The following is a 20,777-nucleotide window of genomic DNA, read 5'->3' on the forward strand; positions in this document are numbered from 1 at the left end:
GTTGGAAAAGAAAGTTTCTGATTATCTTCTTCCTCCATTTTCAAGCTTGCTGCCTTATGTATTACATCCTTTTGTGGCCAAGGCATGCATCGCAAGCAGAGTTAATATGATCACTGCAAGCTACATCACCCCAGCCCTAAAAGAATTGGAAAAGAGGTATGTTTCAGTCATTTTCAACAAAGTAGATCCATGGCACTACTTTTCTTTTACGTCCAACTTTTCTTTCCTCTTCTTGTAGTGTGGAAGATGCTGGCATCACAGTCATCGGCGAATTGGGGTTGGACCCTGGTCTTGACCATATGTTGGCAATGGAAACAATAGATAAAGCCAAAGAAGTGGGAGCCACGGTGAGCCAATTTACACCCAAAAGCCTATTTAGGAAAACCACAAAGGTCAAGGCTTTTGTGTTCAGATATAATCTTTCTCTAAGTTTAGTTAAAGGTGTTGCTATACTGTTCACTCCTACTTTGACTAGAAATTTCAAGTAAAATTCTGTAACTTCAGAAATATCTGCATGGTAAACAATGTCCAAGTCGTAGCAGTTTATTTTTAGAGAAATAGATGCTCCTATAATATTTTGGTTTAGTAAAAGATTTCAGACTGCCTTGGAGACTCTGTTGTTCAGGACCTAGCATTGCATGTGAGTCTCAGTACTTACTCCAGCAAAAGGACTATGAAGATGGATTATCTGTCACATGCAAGGGATGGACTTGTACAGCCCTTGTCATCCCAAGGGGTAGGAGGCATATAGGATGTTGTTACTCTTATGGGTGCATATTATTTGATGAAAGAAGACTTTGAGAATACCATAGACATTAGCAGCTCGGGAGGCAAACCTGGTCCCTTCTCCGAGCTGGATCCCAAGGTGAAAGCAGCCTTTCCAAGAGCTTACAGTAAGGAAGTCCACCTTACTCCATAGTCACTTCAGGTAGTAAAGACATCCAGACATAGCACAGGCACCAACACTGGATTCTGAACACCATGGAGAGTTAAACGAAGGTGCCTCTCAATCTGATGAGAAAGAAAGATCATATATATATACATATATATCTCCATGGTGTTCAGAATTCAGTGTTGGGCCTGTGCTATGTCTGGATGTCTTTACTACCTGAAGTGACTATATATATATAGTTACAAGAAGTGGAGTACAGCATTAGGAATAGAGACAGTGGAAATGTAATGGCTGTGTGCTGTTAGACGGGTAGTAGATTGGGGGAGGGGAGTTATCACTTTGTGAGGGATATAAGTGATAAATGTCTAACTATTACATTGTTTTGTACACCTGAAACTAATAAAAAGAATATATATATTAAAAAAAAAGCAAAACAATCACCACTTAGAACTGGGTATTCTTTGAACATTGTCAAATATCTTGTAAAATTTAAATTAGGAATAAAAATGTTCCATGTGATACATATACAAATTCTCCTTAAGATTGTCATCTTGTACAGTAAAACACTATGTTAGTATTTTCAAAAAACGTTTGACTTTTACAAGTGGGAACAACTCTTTACAACATCCATCCATTGGTATTATGACATATGTTTTACATATAAGAAGGAACTATTGGATATGAAAACGTGATGAATCAGATTAAATGTTTTAGGTTTTATATATGTAATATATAAAATCAAATACAGAATCAAATTAATTATAATTATATATTAATTATATATCATATATTAATTATTAATTATTTAAAATGGTATAAAATAATACATAATCAAATTATAATCAAATTATAATCAAATATATAATTTAAATACAGAAGTCAAGAGGAACTGACCAAGCAGAATTGAATAATAGTTGGATTTTTAACTGAACACAATGTTAGTCACAATCTCTAGAGGGTTTTTTCTTTTTTTTTTAATACTTATATATAAAATATAACCGTGACAAATGGTGTTTGGCTTTAAGGATGTATTTTGGAAAGCCTTAGTGACTTTAAGAAAGGAAAAACTGTAGCAAGTTTACCTCCTAGATGTCGCAGTTGATTACTTACTTAGGTACATTATTCTCTTTAACTTAACGATTAATTCTCCATTTGTCTTACAGATTGAATCCTATATTTCCTACTGTGGCGGGCTCCCGGCCCCTGAGCATTCTGACAATCCTTTGAGATACAAGTTTAGCTGGAGTCCAGTCGGAGTTCTCATGAACATAATGCAGCCTGCCACCTACCTGCTCAATGGAAAGGTGACGGTTCTCATCCTGAGCTTTAGAGATGCAAACCTGCTGTAACTGCCCCGGAAAGTCCAGACTTTCTCCCTGATGCCAAGGCCCTTTGATAACGGCTGTGCCACCCGTCCCCAGTCCCCCGGTCCTCTTCTCCTTTGGCATTTCTCGGTGTACATTTTCTGCTCCATGTAGCGTATCTCCTCATGGTTCCCAGCAAAGCCAGGACTCATTCTTTCTACTTCTTGCACGTTATTTCTGCTTTTGGAAAAGCTGCTTCTCTCTCGGCTTCTCTTCCTATGTCAGCGTGATAAGCAATCCCAGAGCCCCTCCTCTGTGCTGGCCCTGAGGCAAAGCTCCAAAGGTTGTCACATTGAACGAGGCCCCTGACCTCAGAGAGCTCACAGCTATAGATTGGGGGTGACTCTTGGAAGGGAGGTTTTGGTGGTTCAGGGAAAGAAACTCAGTGTTTTTCCCCCAGAATGTAAATGGTCTCTGAGTGTAGTGTTATTTTCATCACGTGACAATAAAGAAACGGTGACTGAAAGAGAATGTTAAGATCATTCAGCTGAGATTCAAACTCAGGTCTAACTAACTCCAAAGCCTTTTCTTTCCCCCTTTACTGGATTGCCTCCTGGCAGGAAAGACAGATACTGGAGTAACAGCTATAAACCAATGAGAGAAGTTCCAAAGTACACTCAAGTGCCACACGCTACAGATGAGAGGGCAGCTGATGTGACCTTGGTGAGGAGGTGGGGAGCAGAAAATTAGCAGAGGAAAGATGTGCTTGGCCAGCCGGGCAGGGATGCTGCCACTCCTGCCTGGGTTAGGCAGCGGCTTCATTTGATTCCTACCATAACCCTATCCGGTTTATAAGGGAGAAAATGGGCATAAGAAGCTTAGCTAACAGCCACAGTTAAAGCGATCCAAGTGGTACAGCCAGTATCCAAGTTACATCTGACTGCCCACGTATTTTATCCTCCTAACCGAAGGGAAGACTCCTTTTTGGAAGCAAATACCGTATTTCCCTGAAAATAAGACCGGGTCTTATATTAAGTTTTGCTCCAAAAGATTCATTAGGGCTTATGTTCAGGGGATGTCCTCCTGAAAAATCATGCTAGGGCTTATTTTCTGGTTAGGTCTTATTTTTGGGGAAACACTGTATGACGAGACTGAGGCTCCCTCGTTCAGTTTATGCCCACGCAGCTCTCTCACCCACACCTGGGCCTGCAGGGAGTGGTGAGTCACATGTTCAGATGTGCATCTTAAAAAGATTCTTCTGGCAGCAGTACTATAAATTCTCAGCGTATCTGTTAATCTCAGTGTGTGTTATGTACAAACAAAGGAGAAAGGAAACCATTTCTTTAGAAACAAGGTGAATGTTGTTCTTAGCCAGGGTCTCCTGTGCCTGCCGTAGGGTGGGGCTCACAGCCAGGACAGCTTTCGGAATACTGAGGTCTGGGCTTGTCCCCGGAGCTTCTGCTTTGCCTGGCTTTGGGGATCTTTAAAACCTCCCCCAGTGATTCAAATATGCAGCTGAATTTGAAAATAATTGATTTAGTGACCAGAAGACCGCAGCTGTACTTCAAACTCTACTAACCAAGCAACACACTTAAACTTGATGCTGGAAAGATACATTCACATGTTTCAAGGTATAAAATAGGACCCCTGAGTTTTGGTGCATGGTGGGGGCATCCCTCAGAGTGTCCCCAAAGGCCATTCTACAGGACCACTGGCCATCAGTCTTCTAATACGTGTTTTAGGCAGTCAAGTTCCATCCAGTTCCCCAATTCTGTAATCACGAAGGTCTGGGCAAGAAACTCAGTCTGACGTTCTCCCACAGACACTTCTTTTGATCTGCCACAGCCCATCTCCTGTTGCGTGTCAACAGCTCCTTCTACCTTCTGCAGTTGTAGAAAAGAGACTGGCCTATGCTTGATATAGACGACCGTGAATGCAGGAAAAATTCTCGCTTCACTTGGGCAAAATACTTCTTTTCAGGAGGTCATAGAACTGGCAAAGGTGATGACAAGGAAAGGATCAGCAGAGTGCAACCCAAATAGAAAGGGCTTTGATGTCAGGGGCCTGGCATTGTGCTCTGGCTCTGCCGTCACTGGCTGGTGACACTAGGACAATCATTTATATCACGTCTTTGAGCTTTGGGATCCTTCTGAGGATAAACGTAATAATACCAGCCTTGCAGGCGTCTTACATTAGGACTCGGTGAGGTCGCATAGATTACAATTAGTTTAACAGCAGATTGTCAGACCCATGCGTCCCTAGCAAATATTAGTCACACAAAGAAATGGATGGTGGTGAGAACTCAGGAAAAGGAAGCAGTTATTTTCAGGCAGCAGAAGTTGAATTTGTTGAATTTGAAGTTTTTCCCTTTCATTCTGAACTGCTTTTGTAAGAAACAAGGAGTGCTTTTGCGTCTCCCTGGCACTGTGGAGGACCCGAAGAGAAAACATGATGTTTTTCTTTTCTTTGCTAAAATGATACTTTTTTCAAGGTCCCACTCCAGTCTCCTCTTGTGGATGCATCTTTTCCTGACCACTCCAGCCCCAATTCGCTATTCTTTTGACTGAACTCCCACACTTTGATTGTCTGTGTCTAAGAATTTTCCAGATGCTGTATTATTCACTCCATAATTCAAGTGTCTCCATCTGCCTTGCAAGCCAGAAGACTCTTGTGTTCTTGTCCCTTCATCCCCTCTGTGGCCACAGAGTAGGTCTTACGTAATTCACAGAATCATAAGGGGGGAGCCAGGTGACTTTTGGCTTCTGCTTAAAGCTAAAGCCGTCAACTTTTCCAGCAACTTAGACATATGAGTAGCCTATGAATGAGGACATATCTCATTGTCCTACATCTTGCAGTAAATTCCAGCGACTGGTACTATTTCTAGCTTCTAATCCTATTTCTAACAAATCTGATTTCCTTCTATGTATTTGGAGACAGAGATTGTCCCTTCTCTTAGTTTTGTGCCCTCTGTGGGTGGTGGGACACTCTCCTAGATGGGTGGCAGCTGAGTGATGTGGCAGAGCATCACCATCAGCTCCTTCAGCCTCCTCTCCCAAGCTACCCCCAGTTAAACAAATACTCTAAGCCAAGGCCGTGCTTGCTCTGCAAACACAGCTTTGAGATAGGCTTTCTAGCCCTCAAGTTTGCCTGCAAGTCAAGTTTGCCTTGATTGCAGCACCCAGCTCCTCCCTTATAGGAAATCGTGAGCTGCTGCTGCTCTCCGCTGCCTGCAGCCCTGCTTAATGCAATCTTCAGGTGTCAGACTAGTACCATCTGGAATGCTGTTATCTTGTCCGTCAGCACCCCTCTCCAGGTACTGACCCAGAGAGCAGCACGATGAAAGGTACAGGTGTGGTACAGGAGAAAGGACATGGACATTGGCGTCAGGTGGACCTGGTTTCAGGTCTGCCTCGGGGTGACTCAGCCTCAGTTTTCACCTCTGAAAAACCAGTTAATGCATGGATTGAAGGCAATGCATGTAAGGCATCTAGCACACAGTGGGCCCTGAGTAAATGGTCGTTTATTTCCTGTGTTATATTTCTCGTTAGTTTAGTAATCAATCTTATTATCAGTGATTCTCATTGGTTGGAAGGCGTGTGTGTGTGTGTGTGTGTGTGTGTGTGTGTAAAAGCCTGCAACAGCAGTGAGTAATGAGCCACTGTTTCTGCTGGGAGTGGGTCTTGGATATGAGCATTGTAAAGTCAGAAAAAAATGCATGTTCTCTGCCAGATAGAAAAATCTATCTGTTTTCATCCAAGTCAATAATAAGATACCAAAGAGGACAGGGCTTATTAATGAACCCCATAATATTAGAAATACAACTCTGAGTTCATAACAAATGATAATGATTCCCTACTCATTTTTGGGTCAAGTTGCTTCAGCAGCTGTCAGTCACTCTAAATGAATCATTCAGCTTACATTTCCTTATTTTCTTCACAAGAATCTCGTGGTAGACCTAGGAACCAACTGGTTTGTTTCTGACTAGTAAAGTGCTGGAATATAGACGTCTTTCTTGAATTTTTCTTTAAAAAAAGTTCTGAACCTTCAAACAAGTACACAAAACTTTTAGAATTGTCGTAGGTTATAGTGATGAGATGGGTGTGGAGACCCTGAAGGTTAACAATTGCCTTATTAATAGATTTTTCTTTAGAATTTAGAATCCTGATAGACGACACTTGTTTTAAAGAAATAGTGCAGGAGTGGTCCCTTTGCAAATGTCTGCTGTACAGTCCAGAAGAGTTTCATAGGAGAAGTTAATGGAAAGCATTCCTCACTTCCTTCAGAGTCTCACTCTCAGGGCTGCAGACAGTCCTTGGCTCTCTACAGAGTGAGCCTTTTAAATGGAGAGACTCCGCCAGGCCTGACTACAGGTGGCATGGCCCATTTCCTTCTGGGGCTTCAGCAACAACATAAACATATGTTTCTATTTTTCATACCAAGGCACATGCAGAATCTATACAAATAAACTCTGCTTTGGGCAAATCCCTCAGAATCTGTCTGAAGGTACATAGTGGCTCCCTTGTGCAGGGTTGTTCTGTGCAGCTTTAGACATGAAATCAGAAATAGTTTCCCGCAGTGCAAGCAGGAGAAAAGCCAGTTCCACCAGCACCACCACCACCCCTTCCCCGGGAACCTCAGCCCTGATTTTATCACTGCGGAGTATTTCCCGTTATCTTAAGGATGATCAGAAATGTCACAAGCTGAAAGAAAAACTTAGTTCTTTAATCAAAATGAAAGGAAAAAAAATGCGGCACTGCGTTTTGAGTGCGTGCCAGGGCAAGGGCTGCAGGTAAGGGCATTACTGAGAAATGGAAAGAGCTTGGGAACTGGTGATTTAACTTCTCACCAGCAGGAAGATCGGAGCAGCACTGTTTTGAGTCGCACTGTGTATTCATTGTGTTGTCTTTCTCGTGACGGGACATCTCCCCCACGCTCTGTCCCCAACAGACACCTTAGGTTGACTAGTCGAGGCTGTGGGCTCCTTCTAGCTCCTCCAGCGCAGCTCCTGGCACTTGGTAGATGTTCAGTAAATGTCCGTTCAATGACTAAAGGAGTGGATGGAGACAGGAATTGTATCTTATTCATCACTCTCCTTACTCCCCCCGTGATAAGTGGGATATTGGCACACACGTAGTAGGTGCTCAGTAAATGCTACCTGTGTGAATGAAATGGACCAGGCTGGTGCCTCAAGCAGCATTCAGAAGGGGGATGGGAGAGAAGAAAAAGAACACTGAGGATAGTGCCCTTATTCTTTGAGCATGTTAGCCATTTAAATCAGTATCTGTTGCTTTTAACATATTGTTTATTTAAAAACAAAACTCTCGTGGTACATAACTCAGTGCCATCTTATCCAGGGGCAAGAAAAAGTAGAAAAAAAGAGCTTAGGAAAAAAGCCAAATGCTTTAAGTCAGATTTGAAAGCTTGGAAGAAAGGCCTTGTGAATTACAATGTTAGTGGAACAGCCTGAGTCTGGGACGTTGATCGCGATTGTTTCATAAAACATATTTTTCTATCCTCTATTGCTTTCTTTTAAAACTTTGATTCCTTTAATTTGCAAATAACACAGATAAACGCCAAGGGGAGCACCCTATTTACAATAACCCCCATTGTGCCTTTTGAATGTTCCTCAGGTTGTGAATGTTGCAGGGGGTGTGTCCTTTCTTGATGCGGTGACTCCCATGGATTATTACCCCGGATTAAATTTGGAAGGCTATCCCAACAGAGACAGTACCAAATACGCTGAGATTTATGGCATCTCGTCTGCTCACACTTTGCTGCGGGGGACACTGAGATACAAGGTAAGCGGCTGTATTTCAGATGAAACCCGTTGTGTGTTTTGATGCAAGTGATGTGTACACTTCATTTTCCATAGTAATTAAAGTACTTCGGATGAGGAACCAGGCTGGAATCTTTTCTCAGGGCTGTTGTTTTAGGAGACAACTCAAAATGTCTTGAGCAAAAAGGGAATTTTTGACGCATGAGCAGTGGGGCGTAGGCAAGCGACTAGCTTCAGGTGTAAGGAGTTTGGGGGGTGGGTCACGTGACCTCTTTGGGACTTGGTTTCTCTTCACCTCTCAGCTCTTCTCTCATGTACTGGATGCAGTCCCAGGCTCCACATGGTGGCAGGATGGTGGCAGCAGCCCCACCCTCTTAGGTTCAAAACAATGAGAATGAAAAAATGCATCTTCTTCATAGCTAAAAATACAATTTTTGTCTCATGAGCCCTTGAGGTCAGTGGGATAAAAATGTGCCAATCAGCTTTGGCCTCTGCTTTATGTCCCTACAGCTGATGATGTAGTCAGCATCACTTTCCCCGCAGCAGATCCAAAATGTTTTCACCACACAGTGAGGTGTAGATTCTAGGAGCAGAAACACAAATGTTCACTACACGTTTATTGATCACAAAAGAGTAGTTGCACGTATGACCAGATTGAAACAATCAGGGTAATAGTTTCCTAGGGCTGTTATAACAAATTCCTACAAACTGGGTGGCTTAAAACAACAGAAATGTATTCTCTCACCATTCATGAGGTCGGAAGTCTGAAACCCATGTGTGGGCAGTGTTGGTGCCTTTTGGGGGCTTTGAAGGAGAAGCTTCCCTTGAGTCTGAGGCTTTCCATGCCATGTTATTTAAAATTCCAACTTCCTAAAATCCCAACATTTCCTGTCGCCTTTCTTACAGAAAGCAGGCGCCAGTAATCAGTGAACGCTGGTGCTTTTATTCCTGTGTGAAAGGGAAATGATGGAAAAAATTAATGTAAGAGCAGAGGTTATTTCCACAGTGTCTGCACATGAAGACTGGCTCTTGGTTTACCTCGTTTCTCCATGTCTAACTCCTATTTATTCTTAAAGAGAAGACAACCACTGCATTTCTTCCTCTTTAAAGCTTCGATTGCATTTATTGGCACTTAGCATTTCCTCCTAGCACTTTTAGTCAAATTGTTATGTATCTTTTTCTTGTCTCCTGAAATAGATTTTAAGGTCCTGGAGGGCAGGTACCTGTGTTCTCCTGAATGTGATGCTCTCTCTGTCCATAATCCAACGAGATGCCTGTGATAACACCCTGAGGGGATCTAGGACCCAGAGATATCCCACAAGCCTGTGGGTACAGTGGAAATTCCAGTCCAAATTGAAGCCATAAATTCCCAGCTCTGGCAGATCTCCCGATTCTGTTTTCTTCAATTTGTTCTAAGAATATAAGTAGTAACTTTTGGGGGCGGAGGGAGGTTCTAGAAATTAGGATTTTCCGATAGCTTGAGGTATAGTCTCTTACCAAATATGTAGAGCCCAAAACAGAGGATTTTAAGCTTTTTAAGAATTGAATCAAACTCTGAAGTGTATGGATGAGAACGCCCCCCCCCCCCCGCCCCGCCAAGGGCCCCATGTCGCATTCATGAGGTCACCATCCTAAGTCAGCAACCCCTCAGTAACCTGAATATTTTGTTCAGTGTTAGAGATGAGACACTATCACCCGAGTGTGACAGGGACACCTTGGCCACTCTCCTGCACCTGCCTGTCACCTTGTAGACCCAGCTTGACATCACCTTACCACCGCATCTCTCTTAGCTCCTACTCCCTCACGCCCCTGCCCCACACTACGTGCGTGTCTGCTCCTTTGTGCCCTGTGCTTACCTCTGTCGGAGCACCTGTCATATTCTGCTGCAGTGCGGGCATCCGTGGCCATGGGGGCTTGCCCACTGTGTGCCGGCCGTTTTCTGTTGGACTTGTCTGACCTCCCTACTGGACTGTAGTTTCTTCATGGGTGGGGACTGCATTTTTCAGCTCTGTGGCCTCAGCTCCTAGCACAAGTCTGACACATAGCAGCTATGCTAAATGCTAACTGATGAGTGAATATATACAATAAGTTCATTTCTAGAGGTCACCATAAAAATATATTTCTGCAATTGGGTGCGGCCGGTTAGCTCAGTTGGTTAGAGTGCAGTGCTCTTAACAACAAGGTTGTCGGTTCCATCCCCACATGGGCCACTGTGAGCTGTGCCCTCCACAACTAGATTGAAACTACTACTTAACTTGCAGCTGATAGGTCCTGGAAAAGCACACTTAAATAAATAAAAGTTTTATATATATCTGTATCTATATCTATATATCTATATCTATATCTATATCTATATCTATATCTATATCTATATCTATATTTCTGCAATTAAGAAATAGCTCAGAAGTGGCTTAGTGTTTCAGATGTTGGATAAAGGGATCTCTGACACTTGGGGGTATAGCTTTTTTGTTCCTCTTCTTTGAAGTATGTTTACATTGGGTTAGAAAAACTAAATGTGAGTTCTTTAATTAGTAACCTTTGAACAGTTTGAATAATACAACCTTTCAGAAATGTGAAAATTACTAGTTGGCTACATATTAAATAGTGAAATATCCAGTGACTACAGAAACTATTTTATATTTTAATGCCTTTATTGCTTCTAAAGTCATCTCCCACCCTTCTCCTCCTCCTCTCTCTCTCTCTCTCTCTCTCTCTCTCTCTCTCTCTCTCGCTCTCGCTCTCGCTCTCGCTCTCGCTCTCTCTCTCCCCCCCACCTCTGATTGCAGTGCATACAAAGCTGCTTATTTCTTGTCCTTCCCATTCCAACCCCCGATTTGCTCACAGGAGAACATACCGTTATGGTCTTCCTTCACTTTATCGTAATTGAGAATCTATGCATCCAGTCATTTTTGTTCTCTCTCAGCATACTGGACTGCTGGATAATGGGGTGAGGGCAGGCAGATGAAGGACACACACACACACACACACACACACTCACGTATGCACGCACACACATGCACCTACACATGCATTTTCTATACCTACAGTTTAGCAGCTATATAGACATTTGATTACAGTTTATGTCAAGTGCCGTAATAGAGATATGGACGAAATGCTACAGGAATACAGAGAAGGGAGTGCCCATTCACCTAGGGGGCTCGGGAGGCACGCTGAGCCTGGTCTTAAGGGAGGAGTAAACATCTGCTAGGTGAGGAAGGCTGGCTCCCACATTCTAGTCCCAGGGGCAGTGTGCACAGAGGCCCAGGTCTCTGGAAGAAACACAGCATGTTGGGGAATGGTGAGTAGTGGAGAATACGGTAGTGAGTCAGGCCGGAGGTGCATATTGGGATGGGTTTTAGATAATATGCCAAGGACTTCAGACTTATCCTGTAGACAATGAAGGACACGTGAGGAATTTTTATCAGAGTGATGACATTTTCAGAAATTCTCTCTGCTCTAGCTTTTTTGCCCTGTTCCTTGTATGTATTAAGCCTCACACATATAAGGTGGCTCTTAGTAGGATGAATTTTTTGCTCTGGGGGCTATTCTTACAAGCTCCTTCTTCCATTGTGAGAGACAACAGCTGTTCTATTAAAGACTGTTCTGAACTGGAAGCATATAAATAAGAGGACATTTGCCCTGTGCTGCCAGAAAATACCTCTCACATGAACCTAGAAACAGAAGACCCATGTTTTGCAAGGTCTCTTATGTAAACCAGTAGAATTGTTGTGACACTATTGATTTTGATTTGAACCTGAGGGAGGTAGCATGCATACTGGTAATACAGATGACTCTTCAGCCTGTTTTCTAAACGAATTGAACGAACATCCCTCATTTCAAAAAAGTCTTTGAAATGTCTTTCTTTGAACAGAAAATTTTCATATACTGATAATAATTCTTGTTACAGGGATATGCCAAAGCCTTGAATGGGTTTGTGAAATTGGGTCTTATAAACAGAGATGCATTTCCTGCCCTTCAATCCGAGGCCAAGCCTCTCACCTGGGTGAGTGACTCCAGAATTATAGTGTATGCTGGTGTTCAGAGATGTCTTCTGCAATAGGTTTGAACTTGGGTTTAGACCAGCAAAAGAACCCACTTGGTGGCTTACGTGCCCCAAGTCCCCTCTCCCTTCACTATTATGAGAGGATGGAGAGAGCACAGAGGCTGACTCACCTGGTCTATTTCCTGCTGCACCTTCTGCCACTTGATCACTCCCTCAGCCCTGGGAGGAGATGGACTTGCTTTCTGCACTGGGCTCTGGGCTCTGCCACTTGTCCAAGTGGTGACTCAGTGACAGGAGTGAAGTTTGGGCCTCCTGAAACTGATAATGCAGGAGAGCTGCTGGTGGTATTACAGAACTGGATTTCCAACCCATGTAACCTATTAGTTCTTTCATGGCCATTTGTAACCATGAGTAATTTGAGTTTTCTATATTACTGAGTTTATGCCCATATCTGTATTATAGTAAAATCCTAGAGTCTTAGAGTTGGAAGGGACTTCGGAAGCTTGGAACTTAGTGTAGATCTTCCACTAACTTTCAGGAATTAACTTGTTACTAGATGGTCTTCCAACTTAATGTGCCTATATTCCAATAGAAATGCCAGAAATTTATCATAATTAGAAAAGGATCAATATTACTAATCCTAGTAAGTCTCCCAAAGAAACTCTGGTAATCTTGCTAGCCAGTTGCTTGTAAATTCATTTTTTTTCTGTATCTGAGAGCCTTCCCACTATGTTTTATCTTTCATAAATGTACGTGTTGGACAGGAGTGAATAGGCATCCATAGGGTGACTCTGGGGTTGAGGCAGCTGCATTGGGCAGGTTGGTACAGGAGTTTGGGGGCTGGTCCCAGTATCTTGGTAGCTACAGTCTGGAATAAGGGGTTAGAAAACTTTTTTGTTTCTTTTTTTTTTGGTCAAATACCAGATTGAAAATATATTAGGATTTTTGGGCCATGCAGTCTCTGTCAGACTACTCAGTTCTGCTTTAGACAATACACAAGCAAACGTTTTATTTACAAAGCCAGGTAGTGAGCCAAATCTGGCCTGTGAAACAGTTTGTTGACCCTTAATCTAGAGCATACCTTTTCCCTTAGGAGTTTGTAAAAAGTCTTATTTAGAAAGAAAAAGTTATGACCACTGCTTAAGTGTTCTTCCTTTGAGATTTTATTATCTGCAAGGCCTTTCTCATCTCTTGAATCTACAAAAGAATTCTGGTTGCTACTAGCAACCACAGCAATAAGCTCCTTCCACTTTATCTTGCTCAAAATGGACTGGTGGAAGATTAGGCAGAATGGGTGAGAAAGTGATGGAGAGGTTATGCAAAGGCAGGAAATGTGATGGTAAATATGATACTGTCCGTATTGGATTGATTTAACGTTAATGATCCATTTTTATTGCTGAAATATCATTCTGGAATACCGTGCATTTATTGGTGTGTGGGTGTGCAGACATGTGTATGCTCATGCATGTGTTACAATGTACTATTTTTAATTTAAGATTTGGGATGCATTTGAGGTCCAGTGTCGTAATAAAATACTTCCTCAACTTACTTTTTTACTTTATTAGAAACTTAGAATTTTTATTTTTATATTTCGAACCAGAAAGAGCTCCTCTGTGATCTCGTTGGGATTTCACGCTCCTCCAAGCGTGATGTGCTGAAGGAAGCTGTCTCTAAGAAACTAGGAGGAGATAATACACAGATGGCGGCTGTTGAACAGTAGGTACCCAGCGATCAACTTAGAGCATAATATTGGATCAATGACTACCTAGCCCTTTCTCATCAAAGAAAGGTCAAAATAGAACCAAACATTTTACATTGTCTTTGATTAACTTGCTGCTCTAACGTTGGCCTGCCGTAGAGAGATTAGCACATATTATGTTCACGTGGGGGTAAAACCTAGATAAAGAGAGAAATTCAATGGCAATTATAACTTGGGAAATACTTGTTTGGAGACACTTTCCTCTCAGTTCCTGAGAAGGTAGGATATTATTTCTCTTCTGTAGGAGATTCTCCCAGTCTTCCTCGAACTGCTTTAAAACACTCATTCATATGACTGTGGTACATTTCACTGGTATCTTTAATGTGGGAGAACTAACCTGTAAATTAATCTCATCAAAAGCTTTGCTACAGAGTGGACTTCCACTGTGTAAGTTCTGCTCCAGGGAGCAGGGCCTGGGGGAGTCCGGGGATGATTGTAAGAGTTAAGACATTAACATTGTTATTATTATTTTACAATTTAGCAAAGTCCTATACTTTGAATTGTCATTTTGTGCTTATTGCCTTTTAAGATTAAATCTAAGGAGTGCTTCCTTCTGCTTCCCAAGTGGGAATATGTATATAGGACTTGACCTAATGCAGCCATCTCTTGTGCTTCGCAGGTTGGGGTTACTTGGGAATGAACAAGTCCCACGGGCCGAGTCTGTTGTGGATGCGCTCTCCAAGCATTTGGCCATGAAACTGTCCTATGGTAGGCCATGGGCTATCAGCTGAACATCCCACAAGAACCAGAAGATGTAATCAGTACAACTAGAAAATTAGCTTGGAGAACTGGAGCCAAGCAGTAGGAGTCGGGGAGCACGAGATGAGGGAAAGAATACTTGGGCTGTTTTTCTAGAGGGAAGAATAAGAGAACTAGTAAGAATTACCTTGGGTAATATGGTAAAGGAAAAAACATGATTTGTTTTCCCTTTAATTTTTCACCCTTTAGGAAATGCTGAAGGAGCGTTTCTGATGGCCGCTACAGCAGTGCCCTCAAATCCATAGCCAGGCTCTAGTGACAACAACCTGAATAGAAGAATGTGATTAGAGTTATCATTTCCTTGAGTTTTTCACTTGATCTTTTGGTTAAAAAGCATTCTACATAATTATCTGAGGACGATATATAGTGGGAAGGGGAACTTGTGAGAGCAGAGCGGCAGCAGCAGGAGAGCAAATACAATATTGGAGTTGTCATGATCGTGGCATTTTAAATGTCTGTTTATTTTAAGGTCCTGGAGAGAAAGATATGATTGTGATGAGAGACAGCTTTGGAATCAGACATCCTTCTGGACATTTAGAAAATAAAACGATTGATCTTGTGGTTTACGGAGATGTCAGAGGCTTCTCAGCCATGGCTAAAACTGTGGGGTTACCCACTGCTATGGCGGCCAAGATGTTGCTGGATGGTAAGTTCTTTCATTGGAGGTCTGAGCCTGTCTCCATATCATCTCCAAGTCATTCAGTGCCTGGACATCAAGTAACTACTTTTGAGTTACTGGCATTCACTAAAAGTGAGCCATCTTAGAAAATCCAAGTGCTAGCTGACTGGGAGGTTACTCTGTGGTGAGTAACAAACATGGATTTTAGAGTTAGACTTGATTTCTGTCCCAGTTCAGTCGCAGTATGGCTGAGGGGTGGGGTACAAGTTATACAACATCTCCGAACCAGAGTTTCTTCATCTATAAAGTGGGGATTGCCATCTCTAATTCATAGGGTTGTTGTGACACTACAGCGAAATTATACATAAAGCTCCTACCACGTAGAGGGGCCCCCAGGGAATGTTAACTCCCTTCCTCTCTTTCCTTGGTTTTTCATGTTTTGGTGGTGGTAACACTGAAATAGAGCACAAATCTTCAATAATAGAGATGATGTTTTATTTATCTTCATACCTCAGTATACGATCAGTACTCAGTAAATATTTTAGACAAAATGAATTCAAATTTCAACTCCTCATTCATCCCTTAAGATCACATATATGTTCAAATAAGCATGACCTCTGAACATAATACCCCATTTGGTCATTCTGAAAGCATAAGGGGAGTGGAAAACATCAAAGCATGTCAATGTCGCATAATAAGAAAACATGTATCTATAAGTGCCTATCAGCTAATAGCAAATTAAACCACAGACTTAGTTTTTGAGGAACCAGAGTGAAGAAGTGATGACGTGTGAGGTCATAATGGCCTTTAAGGAAAGTGCCCAGATTTACTGTTTCAGTAATCCTAGCAGATACCCATGCCCAAATAACAAGATTGGTTTTAATTCATTTTTTTGTGTTATACTTTTAAACAAAATCACATCGGCAAATAAAGCAGACCTGTTAGGTTTACTTTACTTACTGTATTCTCTGATTGTCTTAGCTGGAATTAGTGTAGTTAAGTGTATAGATTCTGACACTGTCCCTAAGTCCAGCTGCGTTTTCAATTTAAAATTAACCCCATTTCCTTGCAGAGTGTTGATTAATAATGTAGCAGGGGACATTTAAGCAGCTATTTAAAAAATGCCTAGGCCTCCAAAAATTCATTGACTTTGAGTATACTGCTATGTGGACATACTTGCTGTAGAAATTAATATCTAATACCACCTTTAAAATGGTAACTACAAATTAATTTTCTTTCAGGTGAAATTCAAGCGAAAGGCCTGATAGGGCCCTTTACAAAGGAGATCTATAGACCGATATTGGAGCGCATTAAAGCAGAAGGCATTATCTATACTACACAGAGCACAATCAGCTCTTAATTGAGAATTATACTTTGCTTTCATCTTCCCTGGAAACACGGCTCTGAATATTTGTGCAACACACGTTTGCTACTGTGCCATTTTAAAATATAAAACATGATATGTTTTGATTGTTGTTACAATGGTGTTTTGAAATATAAATCTCTATTTTAATACGAAAACATTTGAAACAGGAAGTGCCAGTAATTACCAGAGAACTTTAATAATCCTATTATGTATTTTTTCATGTGTATGTAAAAGTGATAATGATTGTGCTATTTGTTAATTTATTGTGCAACTTTTTTTCCTACGAGAATGTATTTTCCTATATTCAGCAGATGCACGTTCATCTTTTTAGATATAAAAAAATTTTCTCAACACCACAGAAATGCAAAGGATCATAAGAAACTACTACAAACAATTATATGTCAGCAAATTGGAAAATCTAGAAGAAATGGATAAATTCCTTGAAATACCCAACCTTCCAAGACTGAAATCATGAAGAAATAGAAAATCTGACTAGACCAATTACATGTAATGAAATTGAATCAGTAATTTAAAAACACTCCCAAAATAAAAGGTCAGGACTAGACGGTTTCATAGGTAAATTCTACCAAACATTTAAGAAGAGTTAACACGTATCTTTCTCAAATTATTCCAAGAAATTAGAGAGGAAGGAACACTTCCAAACTCATAGGAATAGATTGAGAGTCCAGAAATAACCCTCATATTTATGGTCAATTGATTTTTGAAAAGGGTGCTAAGACAATTTAATAGAGGAAAATAGTCTTTTCACCAAATGGTGCTGGAACAACTGTATATCCACATGTGAAGAATTGAAGATGGACTCTTACCTCACAGCACATACAAAAATTAACTCAAAGTGAACCAAAGAGCAAACATTATAAAACTTTTAGAAAAAAATCATAGGTGTAAGTCTTCATGACCTTGGATTAGACAATGGTTTCTTGAATAAATGACACCAAAAGTACAGCAACAAAAGGGAAAAAATACATAAATTAGGCATCATTAGAATTAAAAAAATTTTGTGCTTCCAAAAATGCCATCATGAAAGCAAAAAGACAATCCACAAAATGAGATTAGATAAGATTTTTGCAAATCATGTATCAGGTGAGGGAGGAACTTGTATTTAGAATATATGAAGAACTACTATAACGCAATAAAAAGACAAAGATACCAATTTAAAGAAATGGACAAAGGATCTGAAATGACAGTTTTCCAAAGAAGATATAAAAAGGCCAGTAAACACATGAAAATGCATGTCCACACAAACACTTGTAAACAAATTTTCATAGCAGCAATATTCATAACAAAAAATGAGAACAAGCCAAATGTCCATCAAGTAATAAATGCATAAACTAATAAATGCATAGCCATATGATAGAATTGGGGTCTTTGTCTTTTTATTTGACAATAAAAAAGAAATGAAGTACTGATAACATGCTACAACATGGATGAACCTCGAAAACATTATGCTAAGTGAAAGAAGCCATTATGCTAACAAAAGGCCACATATATGATTTCATTTATATGAAATGTCCAGAATAGTCACGTCTATATATGGAGAGAAACTAGATTAGTGGTCTCTTAGGACTGGTGGGTTTAGAGGTGAGAGAGAGTGACAACTAATGAATGTGGGCTTTCCTTCTGGGGTGATGAAAATATACAGTTGATTGTGATTATGGGTGCATAACTCTGTGAATATACTAAAATACCACGGAATTGTATACTTTGAATGTGTGAATTGTATGGGATTGTATGGGATGTGAATTATATCTTAAGTTGTTATTAAAAAGATTAAATTACAAAGAAAAATTTTTTTGCTCCTTGGGGAAAATTGTGTGTGTGTGTGTGTGTGTGTGTGTGTGTGTGTGTGTATAAATACAAATATAAATATATTTATATAAAGTAAAGAATGTTCTATGTAAACACCTGTTTGACTTTCACAATCTGTGCTCATATCCTAGCATATGACAGTGATTCTGCCCTTGAAATAAGCAGGTATTATATGTGAGGTATATGGCAGTTGAGAAAACATTTGAAAAGGATCCAAGTTGTTTAAGGCCTGGTTCTACCCATCACAAAGAGTATATGGAGATTAATAATCTATTCATAAGTAAAGATATTTCTGTTATGGTGGTTTTCTTTTTCTTCCCACTACATTGAGTTTAACACAATTTGGAAATACAACTTGATTCCATCCCGATGAAAAGTGGCCCCGATGGAATGGAAACTAGAAAACTAGCAGCTTGGGTGGGAGAAGGAAACCTGTTGAGATCTCAGTGTAATTGGTTTGGGCTTTATGGTAACAGCAATAAAGGGGATATGATTGAGGAACTGGCCTAACGTCAGTGCTAGAAAAGGAAATGTCAGTAAACGTGAGTAAAGATAAGTGTAATCAAACACTGCATCGGCTCTCAGTTACAGGTTTTCCCGCAGAAATTTCATTAATAAGGATGCTAGTGGTATGATCCAGGGAAGAATGGATAGGTTATAGCTATAAGCCTATGCACACTTGTATAGATGGGAAGGAAAGTTTCTATGAAGAGGGGGATACTAAATATTTTAGGCTTTGCAGGCCAAAGGGCATCACAACTGCTCATTTCTGCCTTTATAGTGTGAAAGCAGCCACAGACCGTACATAAATGAGCGGGCATGACTGTGTGCCATTAAAACTTTATTTACAAAAACAGGTGGTGGGCAGTCGTGGCCTTTGAGCCATAGTTTGTGACCTCTTGGTTTAACCATTTTGGTAGTGTCAATGCTCACATCTTCCAGATCTTCCTACCTCTTTTGGCCTCTTTCAGATAATATTGATTTTCTATTGTCCAGTTTTCCTTGTCCTAGACCCTTGAGATAGTAGACCTTCACCTTTGAGAAGCAGCGTGATTGGTTCTACAACAGACTAGCTGTTTCCTTCATAAAAATGAAGATAGCAGTAACTCACAAGTTAGTTACAAAGGTTAAAGAGATAATGTAAGAGAAAATCCTGATATCTAGCATTCTTTCTTTTATAATAACATCTTTGCCTGAAGTTTAGGTAAAAGTTAATGAGATTTTAGCTTTGAGATTTTTTTCAATCTTTTTGAAGACTTCTCAAACACCCATACTGCTTAAACTATAGCTGTATCAATTCCAACGAGAATCTTAAAGTGATTGTAGAGTGGAAAGGTTCAAAATAATCATTTGGCCAGACCTTTGATTTTACAGAAGAGAAAATGTTAAATGCCTAGCCGAAGGTGACAAGACTTAATATTGAAATGTGATCATCTTTTGAAGACTAAAAATACTTGATAAAATTTGGGAAGCACTCTGATTTATAAAACATCTCTCACTGTGGGTTATTAGGGCCACCACTAGACGACATTATGCCTTTTTGAGAATTAGAGAAAAGCACTCCTTCTTTAAGACACTTATCTGTCAAAAAATTGTCATCAAATATGTAATTTATTAGAACACACTTTACTACTGTCTGATGGAAAATCGGCATAATAAATATTAATCATATTAAATACATGTCATAATAAATATTCAATATCTGTGATGGGACCATCTCCCCTGTAGATGCAGTGCACAATTTGCAGTCATACAAAGTAGCTAATCTTGTCCTTAAATGTTGTACAAATTAATTTTCTTCACAATGGTTGACGTTTGTTGACTGTTTGCAATGGAACCACATTTACCCAACCTGAATTCCCCTGGAAAGGATCCAATGAGAAAAGCAGCCTGTTCTGGAACAATCCTTGTTAGTCACTGACAGCTAATCTCATAACTTAATATTTCCAATCTTCTTTTAGTCCTGACACTCATTCCTTGTATTAGCAAGAATCACAAAACACAGGGTTCGAGTCTGAACTTGTACGATTAACAGGTTCTGACCCTCTAGTTTGAGTTGTGGGTGTGGTGAAATAGAAGGTTTCTAGTGTCTTCCAGTGCGGTGTTGATTGGCAATGTGGATCGCATCCCTGGATAAGAAATTCATAAACCCTGGATTTTATTTGTAAAGCTCACTCCCAGTCCGAGGACCTGATGAAACTGCATTGATATTGTTCTTGTCTTTATTTGAAGACGATTCTGGGCTTAAAGCAGCAGCCCAGCCCTTGGTTTCCATAACCCAGGTTCATTTCTTAGAGCCAGGTTCTCAGTAAAGCTGACACAGGGTGAAACAAGCCACCAAAACTTGATCAGAAGGCTGGTAATGCCAATGAAACAAAGACATACTTGCCTTACTAGCAAACAATTGATAAAAGGAGATTTCTTCTTAAGTTGGAAAAAAACAAACAAACACTTAAATGGAAATGGAAA

The 20,777-nt window shown here is 40.5% G+C and overlaps 1 protein-coding gene across 4 annotated transcripts in view; it reads left to right on the forward strand.

The window, feature by feature from the left end:
- The window catches only part of AASS (aminoadipate-semialdehyde synthase), a 54,273-nt gene extending 36,635 nt beyond the window's left edge, over positions 1-17,638 (forward strand). For all 4 annotated transcript variants that reach the window (XM_074315660.2, XM_019750056.3, XM_074315661.2 and 1 more), the window contains 9 exons: positions 46-156; positions 239-347; positions 2,056-2,196; positions 7,827-7,994; positions 11,880-11,975; positions 13,576-13,691; positions 14,354-14,442; positions 14,963-15,139; positions 16,354-17,638. In XM_074315660.2, coding sequence (XP_074171761.2) covers positions 46-156; positions 239-347; positions 2,056-2,196; positions 7,827-7,994; positions 11,880-11,975; positions 13,576-13,691; positions 14,354-14,442; positions 14,963-15,139; positions 16,354-16,472 — 1,126 coding nt within the window. In that variant the 3' untranslated portion in view covers positions 16,473-17,638. The remainder of the gene's footprint in view (positions 1-45; positions 157-238; positions 348-2,055; positions 2,197-7,826; positions 7,995-11,879; positions 11,976-13,575; positions 13,692-14,353; positions 14,443-14,962; positions 15,140-16,353) is intronic.
- The last annotated feature ends 3,139 nt before the right edge of the window (positions 17,639-20,777 follow it).

The sequence above is a fragment of the Rhinolophus sinicus genome, chromosome 8 (genome assembly GCF_057876585.1).
Source record: "Rhinolophus sinicus isolate RSI-liver-muscle chromosome 8, RSI-T2T, whole genome shotgun sequence".
NCBI lineage: Eukaryota > Metazoa > Chordata > Mammalia > Chiroptera > Rhinolophidae > Rhinolophus > Rhinolophus sinicus.